At 43.8% G+C, this 21,951-nt stretch overlaps 2 protein-coding genes across 2 annotated transcripts in view; both read left to right on the top strand.

Moving 5' to 3' along the window:
- Nucleotides 1-348: 348 nt before the first annotated feature.
- On the top strand, nucleotides 349-13,423 carry LOC146268237 (uncharacterized). The gene is made up of 9 exons (XM_084710087.1): nucleotides 349-754; nucleotides 1,392-1,467; nucleotides 2,992-3,080; nucleotides 5,055-6,087; nucleotides 8,381-8,565; nucleotides 9,305-9,488; nucleotides 9,962-10,025; nucleotides 10,515-10,614; nucleotides 12,812-13,423. The coding sequence occupies exons 3-9, from the start codon at nucleotides 3,024-3,026 to the stop codon at nucleotides 12,839-12,841; spliced, it is 1,653 nt and encodes a 550-aa protein (XP_084566213.1). The 5' UTR covers nucleotides 349-754; nucleotides 1,392-1,467; nucleotides 2,992-3,023; the 3' UTR covers nucleotides 12,842-13,423.
- A 2,000-nt stretch (nucleotides 13,424-15,423) lies between these two features.
- The window catches only part of adam12b (ADAM metallopeptidase domain 12b), a 55,716-nt gene continuing 49,188 nt past the window's right edge, over nucleotides 15,424-21,951 (top strand). The window contains exon 1 of the mRNA XM_084709221.1: nucleotides 15,424-15,517. Coding sequence (XP_084565347.1) covers nucleotides 15,424-15,517 — 94 coding nt within the window. The remainder of the gene's footprint in view (nucleotides 15,518-21,951) is intronic.

The following is a 21,951-nucleotide window of genomic DNA, read 5'->3' on the forward strand; positions in this document are numbered from 1 at the left end:
GGAAAATATATTCTGAAAGTCTCTGTTTGAGTAAGCTCTGTTAGTGTCGAAGTAAGATAACAGCTTTTACTGCTGTGTCACGACGGAAACCGCAGAAGCCGTGTCCCCTCATTAATAAGTTGTGCTGCAGTCCACCATTATGCAAGCCCTGAAACCTGAGATCTGGTCATCTGTTCATCTACCTGAGCTGGAGCCCATAGGGAGGGAGGGAGGTGCGGGCAGAGTGACAACTAGCTGCCCTACCAGAGGGCTACACTGGAGGGAACAGGGCCTAAGTAATTTCCTGGAGCTCCAGAAATCCCGGGTGTATGTTTCTGCCCACATTCCCCAGCCAGAGAGCAGTGCCAGAGCTGAATCAGGACCTGTTTTTTGCCCTTTATCAGAGAGCCTACAACATTACCACTGTAGGACTTTTACTCAGGACTGGGATGGGCCAGTACCGGACAAGACCTGGGGTGGACATATCACAGAGTGCACTGTGGATGATTTCGACCATTGGTCAGGCCTTATTGACTCAGCAGATGAGCTGAGCTCTTCCCGTCAGTCTCCTGTCAGCAGTGAGGAGTTGTTTTCTGTGGGGCTGGAGGGAACGCAGAGCCCCCTAAGTCACTTGGAGACAGCACGGATCAGATGCACGCCTGGCAGAGAACGAGCTCGAGTCTGTACTCTCTTCTCAGTTAGGAATGGGTGGTTACCCTTAAGAAAAAAGGGAGTTCGAGTTCATTTGCCAAACCTCAACTGTCTTTTATACCAGGTAAGACAATATACACAATGTCTCAGAGTATCTTTATAATTGCAAACTGTTTCCTAAACAAAAGGGGCTGTTCAATGTCTCTAAACTGGGCCATTTTGTATCAGATTGCTTATCATGTTGTTTGTATGCATGCATACAATTTAACTAGTATACCTTAACATTATGTTTCAATATGACTGGGTTGGTACCTAAGTAAGTTAATGCTTTACTGTATCTTTGATACATTTCAACCCTTAGCCACACACATTCCTAAATGGATCTGTATCAATATAAGGTTTCACTGGGACATATACTGGATAATCTGGTTTGTCATAATCAGTATTTTGCCTACTGGAGTGTATTAAAAGTGAACATTCACAAAGAAATCTCTGGCCTCTGGAATGTTCTCCCCTCCTGTGAATCCTAGTTGGAATTCTTATGGATTAGGTCTCATGTGACCAGCTTATCATCCAAGTCAAGACCATTATTGCATACCTCAGTAAGGTTCCTTAATTACTGCTTTTCACAGTACAAAGACCAGTTTTCAGCTATTGATACCTCACTGCCCTGGTCTGATAGTAACTGGTCTGGTAACAACATCCACACTGATACTCTACAGGAATGTTTCTAAACAAACTTTAAATGTCTGTTTTTCCAGAGACAAATTGAACTCTGCATCAACTCTATCAGACGCAAAGATAATAAGTGCAGGGAAGATGAACTGAAGGTTAAAGGTATGCAAAATTGTGATTTCTTCACCCACAATAAACAAAATATATTGACAGATAAAGTTTCTGCCAGCAAGACTGAAATTCTGGTTCCCAAATTGGGCAGGGACAAGAGACTGACAGACATGAGAGAAAATTACATAGAAAGTCAGCAAATGAAAAATGGGACAAATACTGTATTCAGTGAACTACAGAGAGCCATACAGTGTGTTTCGTCATTGCTGGCTGATGTGTTTACTTTCCAAATACCCTGGGCTCTGCATAGTCTGTGTGTTCCCTAACCAGCGGTGGGCTCCCATGGCCTCCCTCTCCGCTCCCTTCTCTGTCAGACACTCAAAGGCTGACTCAATCACTGCTCTCACACAGCACAGTAAACACATTACACAGTACCACATAGACCCCACTCTTTCTGTTCCAAGGCACTGATGGGCCCTGCCCTACCCTGGCATGCTGGGGTTGGGGTTGAAGGGAGAGATAGAGTGAAAGAGATGGGGAGAGGGGGCACTATGACTAAATGCAGCCTTGTTACAAACATTACTCCTTTGTCAGGCGTGTTTTTTTGTGCTGTCTCCCAATCAGACATAGACACACACCGACACACACGCACAAACACACAGTGAAACAAACAACATCCCCATCTCACAACAAACCACCCCACAACCCCCCCCCCCCCCCCTCCCACATCGTATATCTCACAGATACTGATACAGCTTGTCCAATTTCTCTTGCTGGGTTAGCAAAAAATAAATCAAAGCAAAAATGGGAGAAGGGGGGGAACTATGAATACATCATTTTGTATTTCAGTGTTATAGTTCTGCTCCATATTCCCGTCCCATGTGTGGCTCAAACTGGAGCAAACGCGGTAAATAATTACTTTTCACTCACACAATAGTGCTCATGCAAACAGAATGCACAACATGACTGCCTTTTTCTGGGTCATACAATGACATTATAGGATAAACAGGATAGCAGCATTACATGATTGCTGGATTTAGGTACATATCCAAGTCTCTATAAGCGACTACCAACGTTAGGCTACAATTTGTCACCCTCACCAAATATCAGACTGGAAACAATTGATGTATTACCTCATAAGAAAATTGTATTGAAAATCCACCCAAAATTGATCGTTTTGGGTTTAATGGTTCCTAAAATTAATGTTGCACGCAATAAGCGGATTTGAATCTTAAACATGAACGTATTTTATGTGTTTGGAAGCCGATCTATATTCTTCCTTCCCCTCCTTTTGTAAGCAACAACGGAAATGAAGGTCAGATGAAGCCTAGCCTCAAAGTGAATTCAAGAGCAACGGTTTATAGATTACTTTACACATGAGTAACTGGATTTATCTGTCAAAACAGTCATCGACTAAGTCTGAGCACTCTCCAGGCATGCTGAGATAGAACTATCAGTATTTATATAACTTCACAACAACATTGAAACATATTTTAGTTGATTCTGGTCTTGTATTTTGAGTTCATTTTAACTTCACGAATGTTCCTGCCTAACTCTTAATAACTGAATTTACAGTTGGAAAAATAGACAATGACTGGTCGTTTTCCATGAGTTTTCGGAATAGGAGATTCCCCTGCAGCCTTTCAACACCCAACATCAACGAGGTAAATCATGTAATGGCAAGTTTTATTTGGAAGCAGTGGAGGTGCTAAACCATTTCAACTGGGGGGAGAGCAAACTGGGGCCAGATGTACTGTTAGATGGGCAAGTTACATTAAACATTATTGTTATAATTTTGTTTCCTTCACTGCAGGCATTAACAGGCAAAATACCATGTTTTTAATAGTGCTGTCAAACGATTAAAATATTTAATCGCGATTAATCGCATTAATGTCATAGTTAACTCGCGATTAATCACAATTAATCGCACATTTTTATCTATTCTAAATGTCCCTGATTTCTTTTTGTCCCAATCTTTTTTCAAATTTTAATGCTCTTATCAACATAGAAAAGTGGTTCGGATTGCTTTGTGCAAATATTTTTTTTATTGAAAACAACATTGCAATCGCCTGGCTTTGACGAGGGGGCAGAGAATTTGCATCAGCTGTGTGCTTGGCCATCAAGTGGTATTTCAGACTGGACGTGCTGCGATGATAGCTCAGTTTACAACGACAAAACACACAGATCACTGGTCTTGTCAATAGAACCATTTGGCAACTTTTTAAAAGCAAACTTTCCATTCAGACTTTCAAACTTTCCATTTCCATCCATTTCGGCATCTCGCGCTCGTCATCCACTCAAAACGTAACGTTAGCCTACTACCAGAGAATGTCTAATATCAGTAAACGGGCTCTGCTACTACTCTTTAGCCAGCTCGCAAGCCAAACGAGTGTTTGGCGTGCCTGTTGTTTTGTTTCCGGTCTAGCTAGATCCGGTGTGGTGTTGTAGTTTTTCTAACGTCGGTAGTTGTTGCAACAGCATGTGAAAAAAACTACAAAGTTTGCTAGGCCAAAAAGAGCGTTAATCGCGCGATAAAATAATTGACGCCGTTAATTTGGGTTTGCGTTAACGCCGTTAATAACGCGTTAAACTGACAGCACTAGTTTTTAATGATCACACACATTATTTGTATTTCCCTTATATCTTTACATTTGCATTACGTAATCAGTATCAGTCACAGCATGCCCCCCCCCCCCCCCCCCCACATACTAACTATATTGAAAACAAAAACAGTTCTCAGTGAACACATGGGACTATGAGTCAACAGTGGTCTCAAGTGACAGTCCCATGCTGTTGTGTTGTGTTTATTTGCCAAGCCTGGGCTGGTTTCTAGAGGCCTCATGCAAATCAGAAAACTAAACCCACCTGTTGACTTGACCTAAATATTACATTGACATTTTTTACATTTATTCATTTACCTGACGCTTTTATCCAAAGCGACTTCCAAGAGAGAGCTCTACAAAAGTGCATTGGGAACTGATGATAACAACAAGATAGCCCCAAACATTATACGTAGCCAAAACATGAAGCATGCATTGTGAAAAACCAAATAAGTGCCAAAGGGAAGAACCATAAGAGCATGTAGTTAAACAAGTTACAATTAAACAACATGAACCTCAAAAAAGTGCAAGAGTGTACCTGTAGAAAAGCAAGCAACAGTAAAACATTTCACAGCAAGTACAATAATTTTTAATCAGTTACAACTAACCAACAAGAGCAACAAGTCTCTCAATAAGAGTCATCGTGATATATATATATATACTGAATATTTGAATAGGGTTCAGTTAGAGCATAAAAAATACCAAGTGCAGTTTCAAACTATTAATGTGTCTACAATTGTAGCATTATTGGTAAGCTATACTGGAATGTATCACTTCATTATGCGTAGTTGAGATCATGTGAATTGTTTTCCGCCATGTAAGGCACATATTACTATGGTAACAGGAACACATCTCAAAACAAGGACAGGAAACAAGGCAGCTTTGTGAACATTTGTATTTATATCTCAGGCAATTAATTTTTTTTATCAGAATCACACAAAGTGACTCAATATCATGGATAGAACCAAGACAGCTAGCTAAAAAAAACACTGATAATTTATATTCTTGGCTAATATCTTTCTTTGCTCTCATCAATAGACTTCCAGCAAGGTTGACATTCCTGCCTGGCTGCACAGGGATGGCCCACCATGGAGTGTTTGGAGGGGACGAGAGGTTGGTATGGAGAGGCAAACCCCAGTCCCGTGGGGGCTAAACCGCTCCGGTGACTCCCTGAGATGGGCTCCCAGCCTCCAGAGGGCAACCAGTGTCCCAGATGTCCTGGGAGGTGAAACGAAGGCAGGCTTCTCCTCCATCACCATCACATCTCGGAAAGTCTCCAAAACCCACATTTACCATTCACACGAGACCCTGCCTCCCTACCCTCAGCCCCATTCAGTCAGTACAGCCCGGACGCTGACCAAAAGCCCTGCCTTATCCACAGAGAGTACTATGAGCTCCAAATCCGCTTTAGAAATCCAGAGGGCTTCAATATTGAATGTAACAGAAGACAGGCAGGGCTCTTCCATATTTGACAGGGTCCTGATGAGAGGGGCAGGCAGGAAGAGAGCTGGGCTGCCTGAATCTCGATGCAGCTACACAGAAGGGGACAGGAGCCAGGATGCGGGACACTCCTTTCGGTCTTGCCTCCACCTGGAGGTGCCTCTGATGTCTTCCAGCTCTGTCTTGTTTCTCAACAAGTCACTCTCCATCTCTCTGGGGCAGGCAGAGGACGGGAGTAGCAGGGTGCACAGGTCCACTCTGTCTCTGTCTGTGGGCAGGGCGCCCCACCACAGGTCCCCTAAGACGAACCCCAAAACAGACTGTAGGATATCCAGAGTTAAACAGGAATGCACACGGAAATTGGACAACCAGAAGGCTGACTCGGGTCACAGCGGAGGCCACGCATTACAGCAGTGGGGGTGTGAGGTCCTGAAAGTGACCTGTTCTGATGGAGCTAACAGGCAGAGCACGGATTCAGACACGCAACGCTCCACTCCAGGACTATTGTCATTCAGGGAACCAGGCCTCTCATGCACAGGGGCCAGCTGGCAGAATGGAAATGCAGATGAGAAGCGCTATCCTCCCTTCAGCAATTTCAGACACAAGCACTCTACTTGCAATGTCAACCCAGGTAGGAATCTCATCTCTACACATCCGGTCGCAAATCTTAAGTACCCACTGTATGCAAATTTGTCAGTATTCCTTTCAATAGCTTCTATTTCCATACACGCCTGGATAAAATCACATTTCCAAGTCTTAACAGGGAGTGCAAGGCGACACCGAGGCAGTCTTAGAAGGTGTAAAGTCTCATTTTTAACTTCTGCCTCTCACCCTTTGATTTATACCTCATACATTGTTAATAGGAAAGCTTTCCCCTCAACACTGCAGCGTTGTGTATCGAAACGCAGACGGGTAACGGATCTGCAACGGCGACATGCTCTCATAATAGCCCTAACACCGCGCCTATGTGAAATAAAGTCACACATCCTTCTTTTTTTTTTCATTTCGTCTCCCCCCAACGCCTACCCCCCTCCCCACCGCCCCTTCTCACTTACACCCCTCGCATGCATTATCTGTTTACCACATACACCGGTTTGGTCAGAGCTTGGTTTCCACAGCTGTTAAAGTCCTTGCAGAACCTCCTGAGGAGAATGGCTGCATTGTTTGAGTGATCTCCCCTGGCCTGGCCTCAGGGCACAATTTGGCTGTAGTTGGATCAGGGCTGATCTGACGTTAAAGTTCCCCTGTGGGAGGTATTATTCAGTAAGTGGGATGCTGTGAGAGTCTCCCTCAGGTGACTTCAATAGAGAGTAGGGGTCTAACTGTGAGACCAGGGTTCTGTTTGCAACCTGTCATCTTATACAGGAGGGAGGCATTTGAAGGATCCAAGGAGTCCACAAAGAGCATTGCAGAGCTCACATCTTGTTTTACGTTATCTACTTTTGTTAAAAACGTAACCAGGTTTGTCTCATCGTCGAGGTACAAACATATTTTTCGGAAGAAATCTGGGCATGAAAATTGGGCTTTGTTTACCATTTCGATTATACCGAAGAGAGTAGCGAAAAAGAATGAGAGAGGAAGAGAGAGAGCGAGAGAGAGAGAGAGAGAGAGAGAGAGAGAGAGAGAGAGAGAGAAAGAGAGAGAGAGAGAGAGAGAGAGAGAGAGAGAGAGAGAAAGTGAGGTGCAAACAAACAAGATCATTATTCTTGTAAGCTGCAAGGGTACCGGGGATGCCAAGCATGGCGGCAGAACAGTGGAAATGTTACAGTACAGCCTGCATAGACCACACAGACTAGTTGCGTCTGGCTGGCTGGCTATGGACAGCGCGTCGAGGCCTGTACAGTAGTACATACAGAAGGGAATGGTGCGTACAGCGGCATGCCATGGCATACTGTGTTTCTGCTTAGGAGTTCCACGAGAAAAGATCAGGGAGATAAAGCGGGCGAAAGATGCTGAGACAACACTGAATTATTAAACACTCTTCAGGACAAAGAGGCTGCATTTACTCCACCAAAGCGATTCTCTTTCCCTGCTGTTTCACAAAACAGGTCAATATCGGCCCGCCCCAGTGTCGGTTGGACGGACACTTTTTTGTTGTTGAAGTTTAGCAATCTGACGAGCTGCATGTCGCATACTTCCTTCCCCATTTGGCTGCTGCTATGGTGTGTCTGTGGCATCATTGCGTCAGTCGTTTTCCACAGGACCTCTTGGCGAGGGTGCCGGAGATCGGACGAGGATGGATCCTCTGCCATCGTCCTCTTCATTATTCATCCAGCTTGCCCATTCATCCATTTCTTTCTTGTGTTTTTTTCTCGTTTTTCCTCACGGAGTTGTACAAAGGGTCACTTTTAGGTCTCTTTCATTTCCCCACTACCCCAGATCATGAAATGCACAGAGAGACAGCAGGTCTCACTCAGCCCTAATTATTCAGCTATCCCCGTTTCTGTCAAATGCCCAAATCAAATCCCTAGACGGTGGCAACACATACCAAACAGCATATCTGCAGAAAGAGAAACACCTTATTACAAATGCAGTACGGCAGGTAATACAGCTGAAACAAACAGCATGACACTAAGAGCTGAGGGTACTGTCTAGTGTGCACATAGCTGCAGCTGTGTCCTGCTACAGTAGCAGTGGACTGATGAGAGTGTGTGTGTGAGGAAACATAGTCATGTGGTTTACCTACCAGCATGGAGACAGAGATCCAAAATCTGTCTACAGATGGTACTTTTGGAGTTATCGCTGCACCTTTCCACACCTGACTTCCAATCATTAATACTCTCTCTGATTGGCTGATGAGCGAACTGACCTGGATCTGTCATTTGCTGACTGAAAAATGATCGCCGTCACTGAAGTGTAATGGATGTAAAGTGCTAATACCTGTCATAAAATACTGTCAAGTCTTGTTTTTGTGTCTTTTTAAGGTCACTTCAGGATGAAGGGAAGACAGCCACAGAGTGAGGAGAGGGAAGAGAGGAAAGAGAGACGAGGTGGCTCCGGAAAGACTCCTCATGTCAACAACCATCCCAACGCACACACAAAGTCCGCCCGCTGCTCTCGCCCAATGGCCGACATTCCTGCTCTTGCATCCAGGACCCTCAGCCTCAGAGTACGTCTGGAGTCAGCATCACACACACTGTATGGAATCATGAGCATGTGAATATACCAGAGGAGGTGATATCATATTCACAGTTATACTATATTAGAGTGACTGTTTTTGTCTGATATATGCCACATAGTTGTTAAATCTATGAGTTAACTGTTACTGGTAACTTTGAGGAGACAAATTATCGGTGCGAGAAGGATATTTAATATCACATTTGATATAAACTTTGTAAAGTTTATATAAGGATAACTCCAGTACAGAGCAGTAAGACCAACTGTAGTGGCTAGGAACTTGCTGTTCTATATTGCCGGTTCCCGTCAAGGTTAAATGGGTTTATTTCACCATGGTGAAGTGTAAAGCTCCAATATAAAATACTTTTATGAGGTATCACTGAGGATTTGTATTCCCTCCTGCTGAGCAAGTTCCCTCAACACTTTCAGTAAGGTTATGCCAAGCTGTTACCATACTGCTTACACCTATTTAAGCATTAGTCATCAAGGACACAGAGAAGGGGATTATTAGAAAGCAACACAGCCCATATTTTATTTATCTGGATTAGTTGGCTTACTGTTATTTAGAGCAGTTTGCGCATAACCAGAGTACAACACTGGTCCAATTTGAGAAAAAATATATTTCAAGGGATCGTATGTACAGTAATTTGTTTCAGAAAGCCTCTTAAGCTATTGTCTTACTCTCTCGGGAACAAGCAGCTAACTGTCTGTTCTGTTTCTGCTGTCCCCAGGAGGCTCTGGAGCAGTTCAGGCCAGACTTCATCAGCCGCTCCCAGGGCAGGGTGAGGAGACTGGAGCAGAGAGCCAGGAGGAGGAGGGCCCTACAGGATCCCAACCCAGACCTGGTGCAGGGGCTCTGGGGTGACAGAGCCAGACACAGGGGGGACAATTACACCAAGCCCGATCCACTCAGCGGTACTGAGCAATAACATGTTTGCCTCTCACGGTGTGGGCGTATTTGAAGGCTTGGACACAGTTGGCGTTCTGGTTGTTGTTTTTAAAATGGGTCATTAGAGGTGTGGAGATGGGAAAATTGGAACATAATTTCTGTCAGTATATTGTGGTATACTGTATTTCAATGTACAGTATCCAACCTTGCTCTCTGCTGGACGTCATCCGTTACTACAACATAGTTCACAACATTGAAAATCACAATGTCAAAAACCATTGCACATAACAACACACTGTGATGAAAAATCTGTTATACAGTATGTGCTTTAACAAGTTAAGTAAATCTCAGCTGACCTGGGATAGACAACGTGCGCAAGCCTGTTAAGTTGTCTGTTTGTGTGCGTTTGCACACGCACACAAACGAGTGCCTGTGTGTTTATTCATGGCATCTGAACCTTTGCGTGTATTCATTGCAGACACTTGTGTATGATTCACAGATAACCTGTTTAGGCCAAGGGAAAGGTCCATATCAGACCAGGAGATGCAGCTAAGGTCCAGACGGTGAGTCATGTAACCAGGAGTCCAACAACAGGACATTCTCTAACCCACTTATCTGCTTCAAGCTGAGCCTCATCGTTATCGCTGCCTGTCTCAAACCCACCACACATTCTGGATGTCACAACAGACAAATGTCTATTTTGATTAGTGAAATGAATGACCCTGTTACGCTTATCATTTGCTTTCAAACGTACCTTATCTTAGGTGACACTCCCGATCAGATGATATGTGCCCATTGTTATTTTTTTCAACCATGCCTTAATCTGACTTGGAGGATCTCTTAACAAATTGACTTTGTTTGTAGCAGGGAAAAAGGAAACGTGTGTGAGGCTGGGTTATCAGTGCATGCAGGTTTGCCGGTGGTGGTGTGGTCAGATAAAGACTGCTTTCTAGTTTACAGATTCCTTGGTGTCACTAAGCTGCCCTTGGCCCACCAGTGCTCTGCTCCCCACCTCCCCTGCCTTGTCTGAATATGGCTTTTAACGCTTGCAGAATTTACAACAAGCTCCCAGAGGTCACGAAGAAGAAGGAGGAGGAGAAGAGGAGGGTAGTATCACAAACGAACAGATTGCGTGCTGAGCTCTTTAAGAAGGTAATGTTCTACAGAGTTGATATTGCTGGGAATTGTTTTGAAATTGTACTGATCCTTGAAATGGTTGCACAGTATTCAAAGTAAATGTACAGTAATTCCGGAAGCCACTGTATACATAGCAAGTTCGGTTATGTTGGTGAACGTACCCGTAAGTAATTGAAACGGTTCTCACTCCTTCCAGATTCACACACAAACCCAACTTTGTACGTTCCTACATATCTTTACGTTTCCAAAAAGCATTGCTCCCTAACTGCAGACCAATGACAGAGAGAGAGAGAGAGAGAGAGAGAGAGAAAGAGAGAGAGAGCGCGCGCGAGAGAGAGAGAGAGAGAGAGAGAGAGAGAGAGAGAGAGAGAGAGAGAGAGATAGAGAGAGAGAGAGAGAGAGAGAGAGAGAGAGAGGAGCTGGAAAACATGTTGATAAGGAGTGTGGTGGATGGAAGCCTTGGCTGAGACAGAACGCAGGGTGGTTTTCCCTGCAGTGTTAAGGCTCCTGCTGTCACCTGTTCACCTCCAGGTGTGAGGCAGCCAGACTAGACAGGCTAAAGATATCCCCCCTGCCACACTCGTCTGCTATCCCCTGGCACCTCGTCTGACCTGCATCCTTTCCCCTCGGACACTGATCATGCTGTCAGAGAGACACAGGAAGTAGACATAAGTAGCCTGCCTGATCGTTTTGTATCTTAACAGATACCCTGTCGTCATTTCCAATTGACCGCACAGTATAGGATGTCGGCTTTATTTGTGTCTGTTTCAGGTGTTTCTGTGTGTACTATGTGTGTTAGGATATATTTGTGTGCTAGTTTAATTTCTCTCAAACAAAATACATTCCACATAGGGCTCCTGCTCTGCTCATATTCAGAACAGAATACAGCACAGTATTTGACCAGCAGAGGCCCCTGTTTGACTTCTGTAGAGTTTTACTGCCCTTTCTAATGTCATCAGTCACATGATTGTTCTCAGCTTCAGTAGGACTAGCTTAATTATACATGTATCTAAAGAGCGGTAAACAAAGCAGCTCTTTCCTGATAATGTTCAAATTTGTGGCTTTGACTTTGTGGCTTTGTGGCTATGTGTGACTGTCCTCAGAGACCTTGAGTTCCCAACAGGCAGAGTATTTAAAAACCCAAAGGGTATATTAGATAGTTCATTGCTAATGTGATGTGTGGGAGCTCTCTTAACCCGCAATCTGTCTACAGGGAATGCAAGGGGTATGTTGTCATCTTAGGCCACAGGCTGTCACACACATTCTGTTTCAGCTGTTGATCCCTCAGTCACACCTCCATTACTGACAAATCAGGACAGTGAGCTGGGCTCGGCATCAGTCAGGTGGAACGACAGAAATGGGAAAAAATGTCCCCATCGTTCCCAGATAATTAGGAGCCCTTTTCACTTCAGGGATTTTAGAGCTTCTTCATAGACAAGGTGGCCTGAAGGTGACTCGATTAGGTCTAGTGAAGTGTTGCTCACATTAAATTGGACACAAAGATTGAGTCAGTATCGATGTCTACTTTCTCATCTGGTTCAAAGGCACTATACATAAAGTTCAAACATGCCAACAAACAGGCAACTGGTGTGTTGGGGATTCTCTAAGGCAGTTTTAGACCTATTGTAACAAAGTCAACCAGTGTTCATCAAGGGAAGACAATCCAATCAGTTGCTGCATCTGACGGATATGATGACTTCCCAAACCCTCTGGCCTACAATGAAAGGAAAGAGTAATACATTGAAAGCATTGCCTGGTGTTTTAATGTCACATTTTCAAGAGAGAGAGAGAGAGTGAGCCATTAAAAGAGAGAGAGAGAGAGAGACACAGAGAGAAAGAGCGTTAAACAGAGAGAGAGATGGACCCCACTGAGGGGTCTGTTAGCACAAGAAAGCACAGAAAACGACAGGTGGCTGTAAATGGTTGGAATGACATCTCCACCGTCACTTTAAGTGGAGAGTGATTGCATACAGGTACTGTAGCCAATCCTTGGCCTGATACTAGGTGAGCAGTATTCCTCCATCAGGAGAGGGACCACCTGAGGGGACAGCTGATGGATGTGAAAGCCAATTTAGACCCAGGAGTCTGTACTATCTGAACTGCAGCTGCTTTTAGTAGATTGAAAGGTGGCCTGTATGATTTGTGTCTCTGTATGTTCTGGGCATTTTCAGTTTTTCTCAGGAATAATCAGTGTTTTTTGTGTTTTTTTCAGAGACTTCTGGACCAACTCCTGCAAAGGTGAAGTGATTCAAGGAATGATTGGATGTCATAAAATGTCATTTTAGCATTCTTCAGCATATATATCCGAGCTTTCCTTCTACTGTGTCGGGAACTCCACCCATGACCTTGTCATATTAGGCTACATGTAAGCCTGTGCTTACCTTGTGCATGCAATCCCTACATGTTCTACTTCACTTTCACCTTGACAACAAGGTATCTTCTCTTGACATGAACAGCATAAAATCATATGAATTACATTATTAATACTCATGTGTCACCAGGTTCTGAAAAGTGTAACTTAGTGCGGAGTACAGTGCTGAATATCTAATAAAAATGTATGGTACCTCTGATGGCCGAACTGCAATATTGTATCTCACCCGCCCGGCTTTTACAGTTTTTAACCAAAGGACATTATGTTTTTCAGTTTTTTTTATTTGAATATATTAATCCGGTGAGATATTTTCAGAGGAGAGTTTAAATAAGGTATGAAATAAAAATAGATGAATGTTGCATTAGCTGTTGAAATTCTAAGGCAATGTTTTAATTCATTTATTCATTCAAGCAAGATTGAATGATTAGCAGCAAGATATATTTTTTCCTCTAATTAGCGTGATGAAGTTCTTCTGTACGTGATGTAATATCTGTCAATCAAAATGCAATATACTATTTCATAAGACGAACCTGTGTTGTCATTCTTATCGACCTTTCGCTAATTCAAAAACTCTAAAGATGATAGTACAATGTGCAAATCACCATATCATAACTTGGCATCTGTGAAAAGCAAGCTGTAAATACTTATTTGGCATCACGTTCTCCGAGCTTGTGGAACCTTCCATCCAGAACACAGGCATTCCACGCTAATAGAACTCAGGAGACAGGGAGATCCAGTGAAAGAGGTCTTTGTCGCAGAGGTCCTTGACAACCAACCCTGAGATGACATCGTAATCAGAGGAGAAGCTTCAGGGGAAAGCCTGGGACTTATAGTCCCTACTAGCCTGTAATTGTGACTGACATCACAGTCATGGCATTTACACTGAGATACTGGGACGTGATCAGAGGAATGGGTGAAGGACACACAATTTGAGTTGTACAATATCCCAGGAAAAAAAGGGTAAGAGTATGGCCATTTTGAAGTAAACCAATGGAGTGAATGCAAACAATAGCCTTGCATCTTTGCAGCGCTGGAAGGCGCAGGCAAAAACAATGAATTCATTCACATGGGGTGCCCACATCCTTGAACATAAAATCCTCGCATACCCTTGCCTTGACAGGGTTCTACCCAATGGTAAGAGTTTTCTGAAGCCATGTATCCCTGTTGCAATGGCTGAGCACTGACAGACAGGGTATATAGTATATATATATATATATATATATATATATATATATATATATATTCACTAAGAGAAAGCTGTCTGTCAATCTCAGGTATCCCAGTGAATCTGTATTACAGCAGGAGTCTGTCCTTAGGAGCATGCAGTCTGAGATGTGTCTTATTCCACCAAGCCTGAGTGACTACACGCTTCTGGATCCATAGGTGTGTGATTGTCTGGCAGGATCATGGCTTCAGGAACACTGTGGAGTGTGTTATAGACTACTGCAGACCCAGATTGACCCACTGGCTGTCTTTTAGAATAGGCAGTCCCAATTTGAGAAAATAAGACACAGTTTAATAGAGAGAATACAACAGGGAAATTGTTCTGCTTAAAAAAAAAGGCCTGGCAGAAATCTAAGAAGAAAAACAAACGAGTCAACATTTTATGGTGAGTCTTCATGGGCTCATTAGAGGTATTTTGTTGTATAGTAGGGTCACACAAGCAGTCTATACAAATACCTAATTTTTACTTCCCAACAGTTAAACAAGGTATACTCTACATTTCTGTGGGTGGAGTTCTACTTAAATCCCAGAAAGGTGTCTGAGTCAATAGGATTTGTAATAGCCTATGTCCTCGGTTACACAGACAGAACCTAATAATTAGCCTAAATTACTTAATTGGCCTCCTAGAACGCATCAAGCTCATAGAGCAGGTGGTTTGTCTTGAAGAAGAATGTGACCGGACACCTTTGTCGGTTAAGAAAATGTGAATACATTTTGAAATGTATTTCTGTGCAGTTTTCATTGTGTCATTCGTATTCCTATTTAGGATTCAAATAATTTATATCGGCGGATAGCCTGGCGCTAGGACCCAACAGAGACAAAAGCGCACATGGCGATTGTTGGTTACTGCCCGGGTGCACAAGAGATGCTGAGGCGGTGGAACTGTCTCCCGAAGAGACCAGTTCTGTAGTAGCCTATCATCCAGCTCCCTTCTCCGTCGTTCTCTATTACATCATACTCTAACTAAATGATCAATGCTTTGGACAGATCGTTTCCAAATCTTTGGGAAAGACATCCAGAGACTCGAACATGCACGGGTGAAAAGTTTTAAATAGCTTAGGCGCCTTGATCTATTCGGAGTCAGCGGCTTTTGCGTGTTTTGGACTTTATCAAACTGTCCAAGTAGCACCCTTTTTGTGTTTAACAGTGAATACTTGTGGATGTCATATTATTATGCTGGTGTTGTGATCTACTTCTCTGGACTATTTTCCTTATCTTAACTGCGCAAAATGAGACATTGGAGTTGGAATAACTTTCTTATAGCTTTATATATGTTGTCCCAGACAACAGCAGTTGACCACACAGACTCAATTTTCAATGCCGGTAAGTTGACTGAAATATCTTTTGAATAGAATACTTACGACAGATTGATGTTGAACTCTAAGCAAGGTACAGTCTACCAAGTGTTGAATAAGAGTGTGACATTTAATAGACCATTTAAAAACAAAAAGGTATTTCTCTTGATACATGTTTCACTGCTGTGTGTGGACCTTTATTTTTCTCCTACATGCCACTTCAAGCGAAGTGAGATAAAGGGCTTGCTTCTGAGAGAGCTATTCTGTATCCTGTGGCTATTGTTTCCTGCTCAGAGATAAGACACGAACAGGAACGTCTGACAGGCAACAGTGAATGGACACACTGTCTTTATGCTTTAGATATCCCACATTGTAGTTGGCTCTAAAAAATAAGAATAGGTTTCTTCAGACAATGAGCTAGACTTAATTATGAGTGTGCTTGTGTGAATTAGAGTGAGGGTTATTATGAGCATTTATGTTGTTTACATGGACACATCAAATGATCCTGGAAAAAGTGAAGGCGTGAGAGAGAGAGAGAGAGAGAGAGAGAGAGAGAGAGAGAGAGAGAGAGAGAGAGAGAGAGACAGAGACAGAGAAATACAGAGAGATAAAATATGCCACACTGAGGGGGTGACATATAGTCAGGCTGGACTCCCACCTCTGGCGTGAGAGTGAAGGAGACATATCCTTTGATCAGGCCAGGGATCTTCTAAGAGCCTCTGGCATCTGTGAATAGTCAGTCTGTCATCAGCAGTTAGCCACAGCTAGGGTGTAGGTCTAGAACAGTGTCAGTCCACCCTCACCCCACACAGCAGGGTGGTCACGCACTGAGCCAGCAACAGGAACCCAGGAACAGCATGATGATATAAGGCTGCTGGTATTAGCAGAGGGTTTCATAAAACATGGGCCAGGGCATTTCGGGACATTGTGTTTCATCTGCCTCTGTGCTGAGTTGCTAATGGAAATCTTAAATGTGGAATTCCGGGTATGTTTGGAACATAATGTACAGCATGCCTTCAAAGTAATTCCATCTCACCGTGGTGATTTCAGTGTCAGCATCACCCACCAAGAAGAAAAGGGAAATTAGTAGGGCTTACTTACTCTCAAATAGAAAGTTTGTGAAAATATGGTTTCCAAAGCACCCATAAGGTAACTCCCATTATTAAACCTTACTTTGAGAAAAAAAATTTTGAAATAGGTCAAAATAGAGCTTTGAAGTCAGCAGGAGACCAACAGCAAGCTACAATCAGTTATTCAACGACTTCCCTCCACAACCAGAAATGACTAGGGGCTGAAAGATAGAGACCATCTGTGGTTGTCTCCACCCTGTGGTGTCGTGTGTAGGGTTTAAGAAAGATTTTTGAAGGATGGTTGAGTGTCAGGGTATCGAACAAACAGTGTCTACGCAAATGTCGATTTTTGAACGTCTTTCATCATTTCACCAAAAAGTCGGTGGTTTGAAGGCTCTACTGTAGAGTCAAATTATTATTGACTCAACACTGAGCCAATTGTCTGTGTGTCTTTCTGTCTGTTTGTCTGTCTCTCACTCCCCCCCCCTCTCTCTCTCAAAGATATATAGACTATATCTTGTTTATTTCCATTACAAAGCTTTAAACACAATTGTGAACATGTTGTGCATTGTGATTTATTCAGCAGAGTTCAATAAACAATTAGAGTGAGAGAGAAATTAACTTGATTGAATTTGAGGAAATTATCGGTTACGAATGCTCTCTTGGTCAGCTGCATTCATTAAACAGATTAGAGTTTTGGTTGGTTGTATCCCCAAATTACTGTAAGGAGGAGAAAGCAAAGCTGCTATTATAAACCCCAGCACGCATCCCCACAGGCACACACACAGTCCATGAGGAGTGGACCTCTCATCGCTGTTTTCTGGATGTAACTCACACACACCTCTCAGTATGCCCTGGAATGCTGATGAATGGTGGCCATCCTGTTTGAAACGAGCCATCAAGCCTCCCTCTGGAAAAACCATTTAAGAAATAACATCTTCCTGGTTTGTCTTTAAAGACCTGCTCATTGGCTGCATTTGACATTATGGGGACAGGTTGGTATAAACGTTATACCTTGATATACTATAAAGGGTTCGACCACCGGGGAATGAGAAGCTCAGTTAGCAATGTCTGTCTGTTCGCCGTCACTGGCCATTAAAGCTATCAGGGTGATTTAGAAACCTGCTGCTTACCAGACACTGTCTGCACTGCTTCCGGGAGATAAACAGATAAACAAACGCACACACACATCCCAGGAGGAAAACATATAAACCTGTCAAAGAAATGTTTGACTTGGGATGATTCATTTTTTTGTTGACGAGTTTAGATTGATGATCAGTTGTGGTCTACTCAGCACGTCGATTACATCTACTTAAAGTTGCCACATTCTAGTCAATTTTGTTCAACATGGGCTTGAGTAAGGACGAGAGTCTAAAGAACTGATGGAAAACCACATGAAATATTCATTGAAAGGCCGGATCTGAGGTTGAGGCAGCTTTGCCTGAGGCTTTTGAGATCTTTTAAGGTGTGTGCGTGGTTTGTGTGCGTGTGTCAGCAAACACGCTCGTGGGTTGGAGCCTGAGCCTTCGCAGTCGCAGCTTGATTGTTAGGTGACATTTGCTACTTTAGCCTTAATCCCGGGCCTTCCACTGCTGGAGTCCTCCCCTGTTGGAGGACTGAGGGTCCTGGAGACCTGAGTGGACAAGTGGCCTTCTTCGACACGGCTTCCAGTGAGAGCTCCTGAGATACATGAGTGGGTGTTGGACGGAGACCTTACTAACCCCCGCCCCACGGGGAGGGAGGAGCGCTGTACCCCGCGCGGACACTGACTTACTGAACACGCTCACAAACATATCGTACGCTCTGCACACGCACGCTGTACTCTCGCAACGCTTGAGAGGCGGCCTTTTACAGAGGGGCTTCGGGGTCAAGGCTTCGGGTGTCTCGTGTTACCATTTCTTTCACCATTATATGCTGGCCGTATGTTTACTCAAGCCTCCTACTTATGCGTTTGACGCTTTGAGATAGGGTGGGGGTCCACCAGGGCTTTCACAGCCACTTTTCCAGTTAGCCCCAGCACTAATTGCCAAATGCTTGGAGTGTGTTATCACTTGGCAAGAGGAGTTAGTGAGGGGATGGCAAGGGGGATGGATGGTTGGATGAATGGATGAAGAGAGGAAGGAAGGATGTTTTAGCAGTCTTAGTTCTTCCAAGAGGTATCTCTCCCCCCTCCCTCTCTCTTTCCTTCCCTCTCCACCTATCCATCTCTCCCTCTCTCTCTCCTCTCTGACCCAGTGGGGGCCCTTCCCCTCTCCTGTAACTGCTGAGAATGATTACCTCATGAGGGGCTTTGGACAGCATGACGAATCCTCTCTGGGAGGACAACTGGTCCCACTTAGCACAGCAAAACAAACCTTCCATTACATACAGGTCAAGAAGGGCCGGAGGGAGAGGGGCTGGGAGGGCAAGCTCTGTTTGTATATGTTAATCCCAATCCCAACCCCAACTCCACTCCACCCCCTAAATCAAAAGATGAATTCCTGATGTTTGTAGGTTTTCTCCCCAGACTCTGGTGCTGCTAGATTATTTTTTTTAGAACTTTTAGGGGGGGATTTGAGAAATTCTGATGATCAGGATCCCAGACCCTACAATTTAGGGTAACTGTTTCAGTTATGTTTTTGCCATTGAATGTAGTTTTGTGAACTGTGCTTTAATAAATCCTTTCAGATGGGTTTAGTGTAAAAAAACATGTACATTAATAAACAGCATTATCGGTAAGCTGTTTAAGGTAGTGGAAAATGGATATACTGCACTGTTTTAACAAGGGGAATGTTATAGCGCTTCAGTTGATGTAAAAGCATTAGCCCTGAAACTATAACTGCCACGTTCAAAGGATCCATGTGTTTTGAAATGAAGCTAGAGCCACAATCTCTTTATTATACATGCTGTGGACATGAAAGGCTACAGTTTGTTATTAGAAACTGTACTTTATCACAATATAGAAGTCTGTAAAAACAAACATCCAGTATGTTGGATTTCTTCGGCCTTTGCTATTGGATCAAGTCAATCTGTCTTTCAGTTCTTTGAGTGGTTTCGCAATCAAAGATCCATTGATGTTGTAGGGTTAATAATGCACAGAAGGCTACAGTAGCCTCGAGCGATACTATTGCACATGTTAAACCAAATGCAAAGAATCTGAATGCGAGACTTTTCAAACAATCACTCAGCTATTGTTAAAGAAATGGGTGTGAACCACAACGGTGTGAAGGTTGCAGATGTTTCTCACACGTTATTGGGTGCAATGAGAGCTTAACTTCCTGAGCCTCCACTGACATAAGAGATAAGTGAGCTTAACGTCATCCTTAACTTTAAATGTGAATCCTCTCTGGTAGTGCAAGACGTGAGATGATTGTAGAGGTGTACTAGTCGTTTTTAAAGCTAAGAGAGACGCTCCTGGAAGGGCTTCTTTAACAACCTCTGGGTATATTGAAAGTCAACCTGTCCAGTAGCCCAAAATCTCCTCTGCTCTCTTTCTCGATCCGTTTACACTCTGGCCTGTCGTCCTTCATCCGTCTTCTCTCTTTCATTGGCCATCCCTCACTTCCCTATATCTCCCTATGACTGTTTCACTTCTTCCTCAAGAGACATGCTTGAACAAGAGCACTGCTGAGCTTGCATATATCAGGTTTGAATAAAAGGTAATGTATTCCGCTGTTATCTGAAACTTGGGGCAGCCCAAATAATGAAACACCCCTGATTTATCCCTTTTTTATTTCAAGACCCATGTAAGGGAGCGCAGTAAAATATGCCACGCAGACGTGGGTTTTTAATATAGTCAAGAGGGCTGTGGTCGGGCCAACCATCATTCTCCCCAAAAGACAGAAGGGAATGAACCGGTCTTATTTAAAATTTCTAACGTTCCCAAGGAAGATCAAGCACATGCAATTAATCATGAAAGCCTTTTTTTCTTTTTATTCCTGATTCCCAAGTGTCTGTGAAGGAAAAGATGATAGATGGAATATTCATGCGCATACTTATTCAATTTGCAACCTCCTCCCCCATCGAAACGCACACACACACACTGTATAACACTGGCGCGCACGCAGGAAGCATCTCTCTGTATCGACACAATACAGTGCAACAAAAAAAGAGTCTTTCTTTTTCTTGTAAGAGAGAGCACATGTCACGAAAGTGAGAACAGTTGTGGTGCTAAAAGCTTATTTATTGAAAAACGTCTGCCGGCCTTTCTTTAAATGCACTTTCTTTTTCTCTCTCTCTTTTTATGATCCTCCAGCCGCAGCCTGTGGCTGCTGGGATGACTCCGATGTGGGTTTCATGCACCACTACATTCAACAAACTACTGTAGGCGTGCGCTCAAATATCCCTTAAAAACTGAAGGTCTCATATGGTGCCCTTAAGCTGAACGGGGGGGTCAGGCCAGACGCAAAGTACGCCACACTCTCTTTTTGAACGTGGAACCAAAGCAGTTGTTGTGTGTTGTCGGCACTCCTCGTAGTCTTATAAGAGAGTCACTGTTGTCTGTCTAAAGAGAGACAGCGTGACAGAAAAACAAAGACCTTTTGAGCGGTGAACAGAGCAAGGCGGCGAGTAAGACACTTCCTGTGGGCTCAAAGTCTTAGTCTGACACGCGCGCACACAGAATCACAAACAAACATGCGCGGCCCGCATGGCCTTGTCACAGTGACGTGAACAAGCCCTTCAACTGGTCTGTGTTTGCCTGGTAGCATATCCAGCCCGGTCTTGGATCCAGCTGGAGCTCTATAAGAACATCAGAGAAGGAGCCCATCTCGCTATCTCCACTGATGGATGACAGGTTCTCTCAGTCTCCCACTGAAGTGAGCAGGAGGTTATCTCTCCACTCCTCCACCCCTCTGCTCTTCACCTTCACTCCTCTCAGTCAACACCCCCCCCCTCCCCCCCCCCCCCCTCGTGTTCCCATCTCTTCCTCCTCGGCCACACAGGAACCCCCTGGGCCTGTTATCGCAGCATGCTTAGTGTGGACCTCAGAGAGCCCAGACAGCCCCAGTGGTCTGTGGGAGCCTTGGCAGCAGCAAGGATGCTGATAGGACGGAAAAGCACCCCACAAGTTTCCCACAGCAAGCCTGGGACACAGCTTGCTGTATATCCCCCGACAGTTGAAATACAGTACAGTATTGAAATGATGCATGCCTCACTGTTTAAGGTACGTTAAATGGCATTCAGAATTTACATTTCTCTTTCAATCCGTGGTGAAGAGAAGATTACTTTAGTAGAGGAGACCGTTATGAATACATGGCATTATTGAACAAAAGAGATGAGAAGAATAGAGAGAGATAGGAAGACAGAGAGAGTGGCAGAGGGAGAGGACGGAGGGGAGTTTGAGTCGACAGAGAGAAACCTTGTGCGTGTGTGTGTGTGTGTGTGTGTGCATGGGCGTAACAAAGAGTGTTCA

The sequence above is a fragment of the Hypomesus nipponensis genome, chromosome 11 (genome assembly GCF_054491055.1).
Source record: "Hypomesus nipponensis isolate SF chromosome 11, ASM5449105v1, whole genome shotgun sequence".
Taxonomy (NCBI): domain Eukaryota; kingdom Metazoa; phylum Chordata; class Actinopteri; order Osmeriformes; family Osmeridae; genus Hypomesus; species Hypomesus nipponensis.

What these genes read in the sequence shown, in the direction of transcription:
- LOC146268237 (XM_084710087.1), top strand. Translation starts at nt 3,024, where the DNA reads ATGAGTTTTCGGAATAGGAGATTCCCCTGCAGCCTTTCAACACCCAAC. An exon ending in CCAGGACCCTCAGCCTCAGA is followed by an intron (nt 8,566 to 9,304) that starts GTACGTCTGGAG and finishes TGCTGTCCCCAG; the next exon opens with GAGGCTCTGGAGCAGTTCAG. An exon ending in ATGCAGCTAAGGTCCAGACG is followed by an intron (nt 10,026 to 10,514) that starts GTGAGTCATGTA and finishes TAACGCTTGCAG; the next exon opens with AATTTACAACAAGCTCCCAG.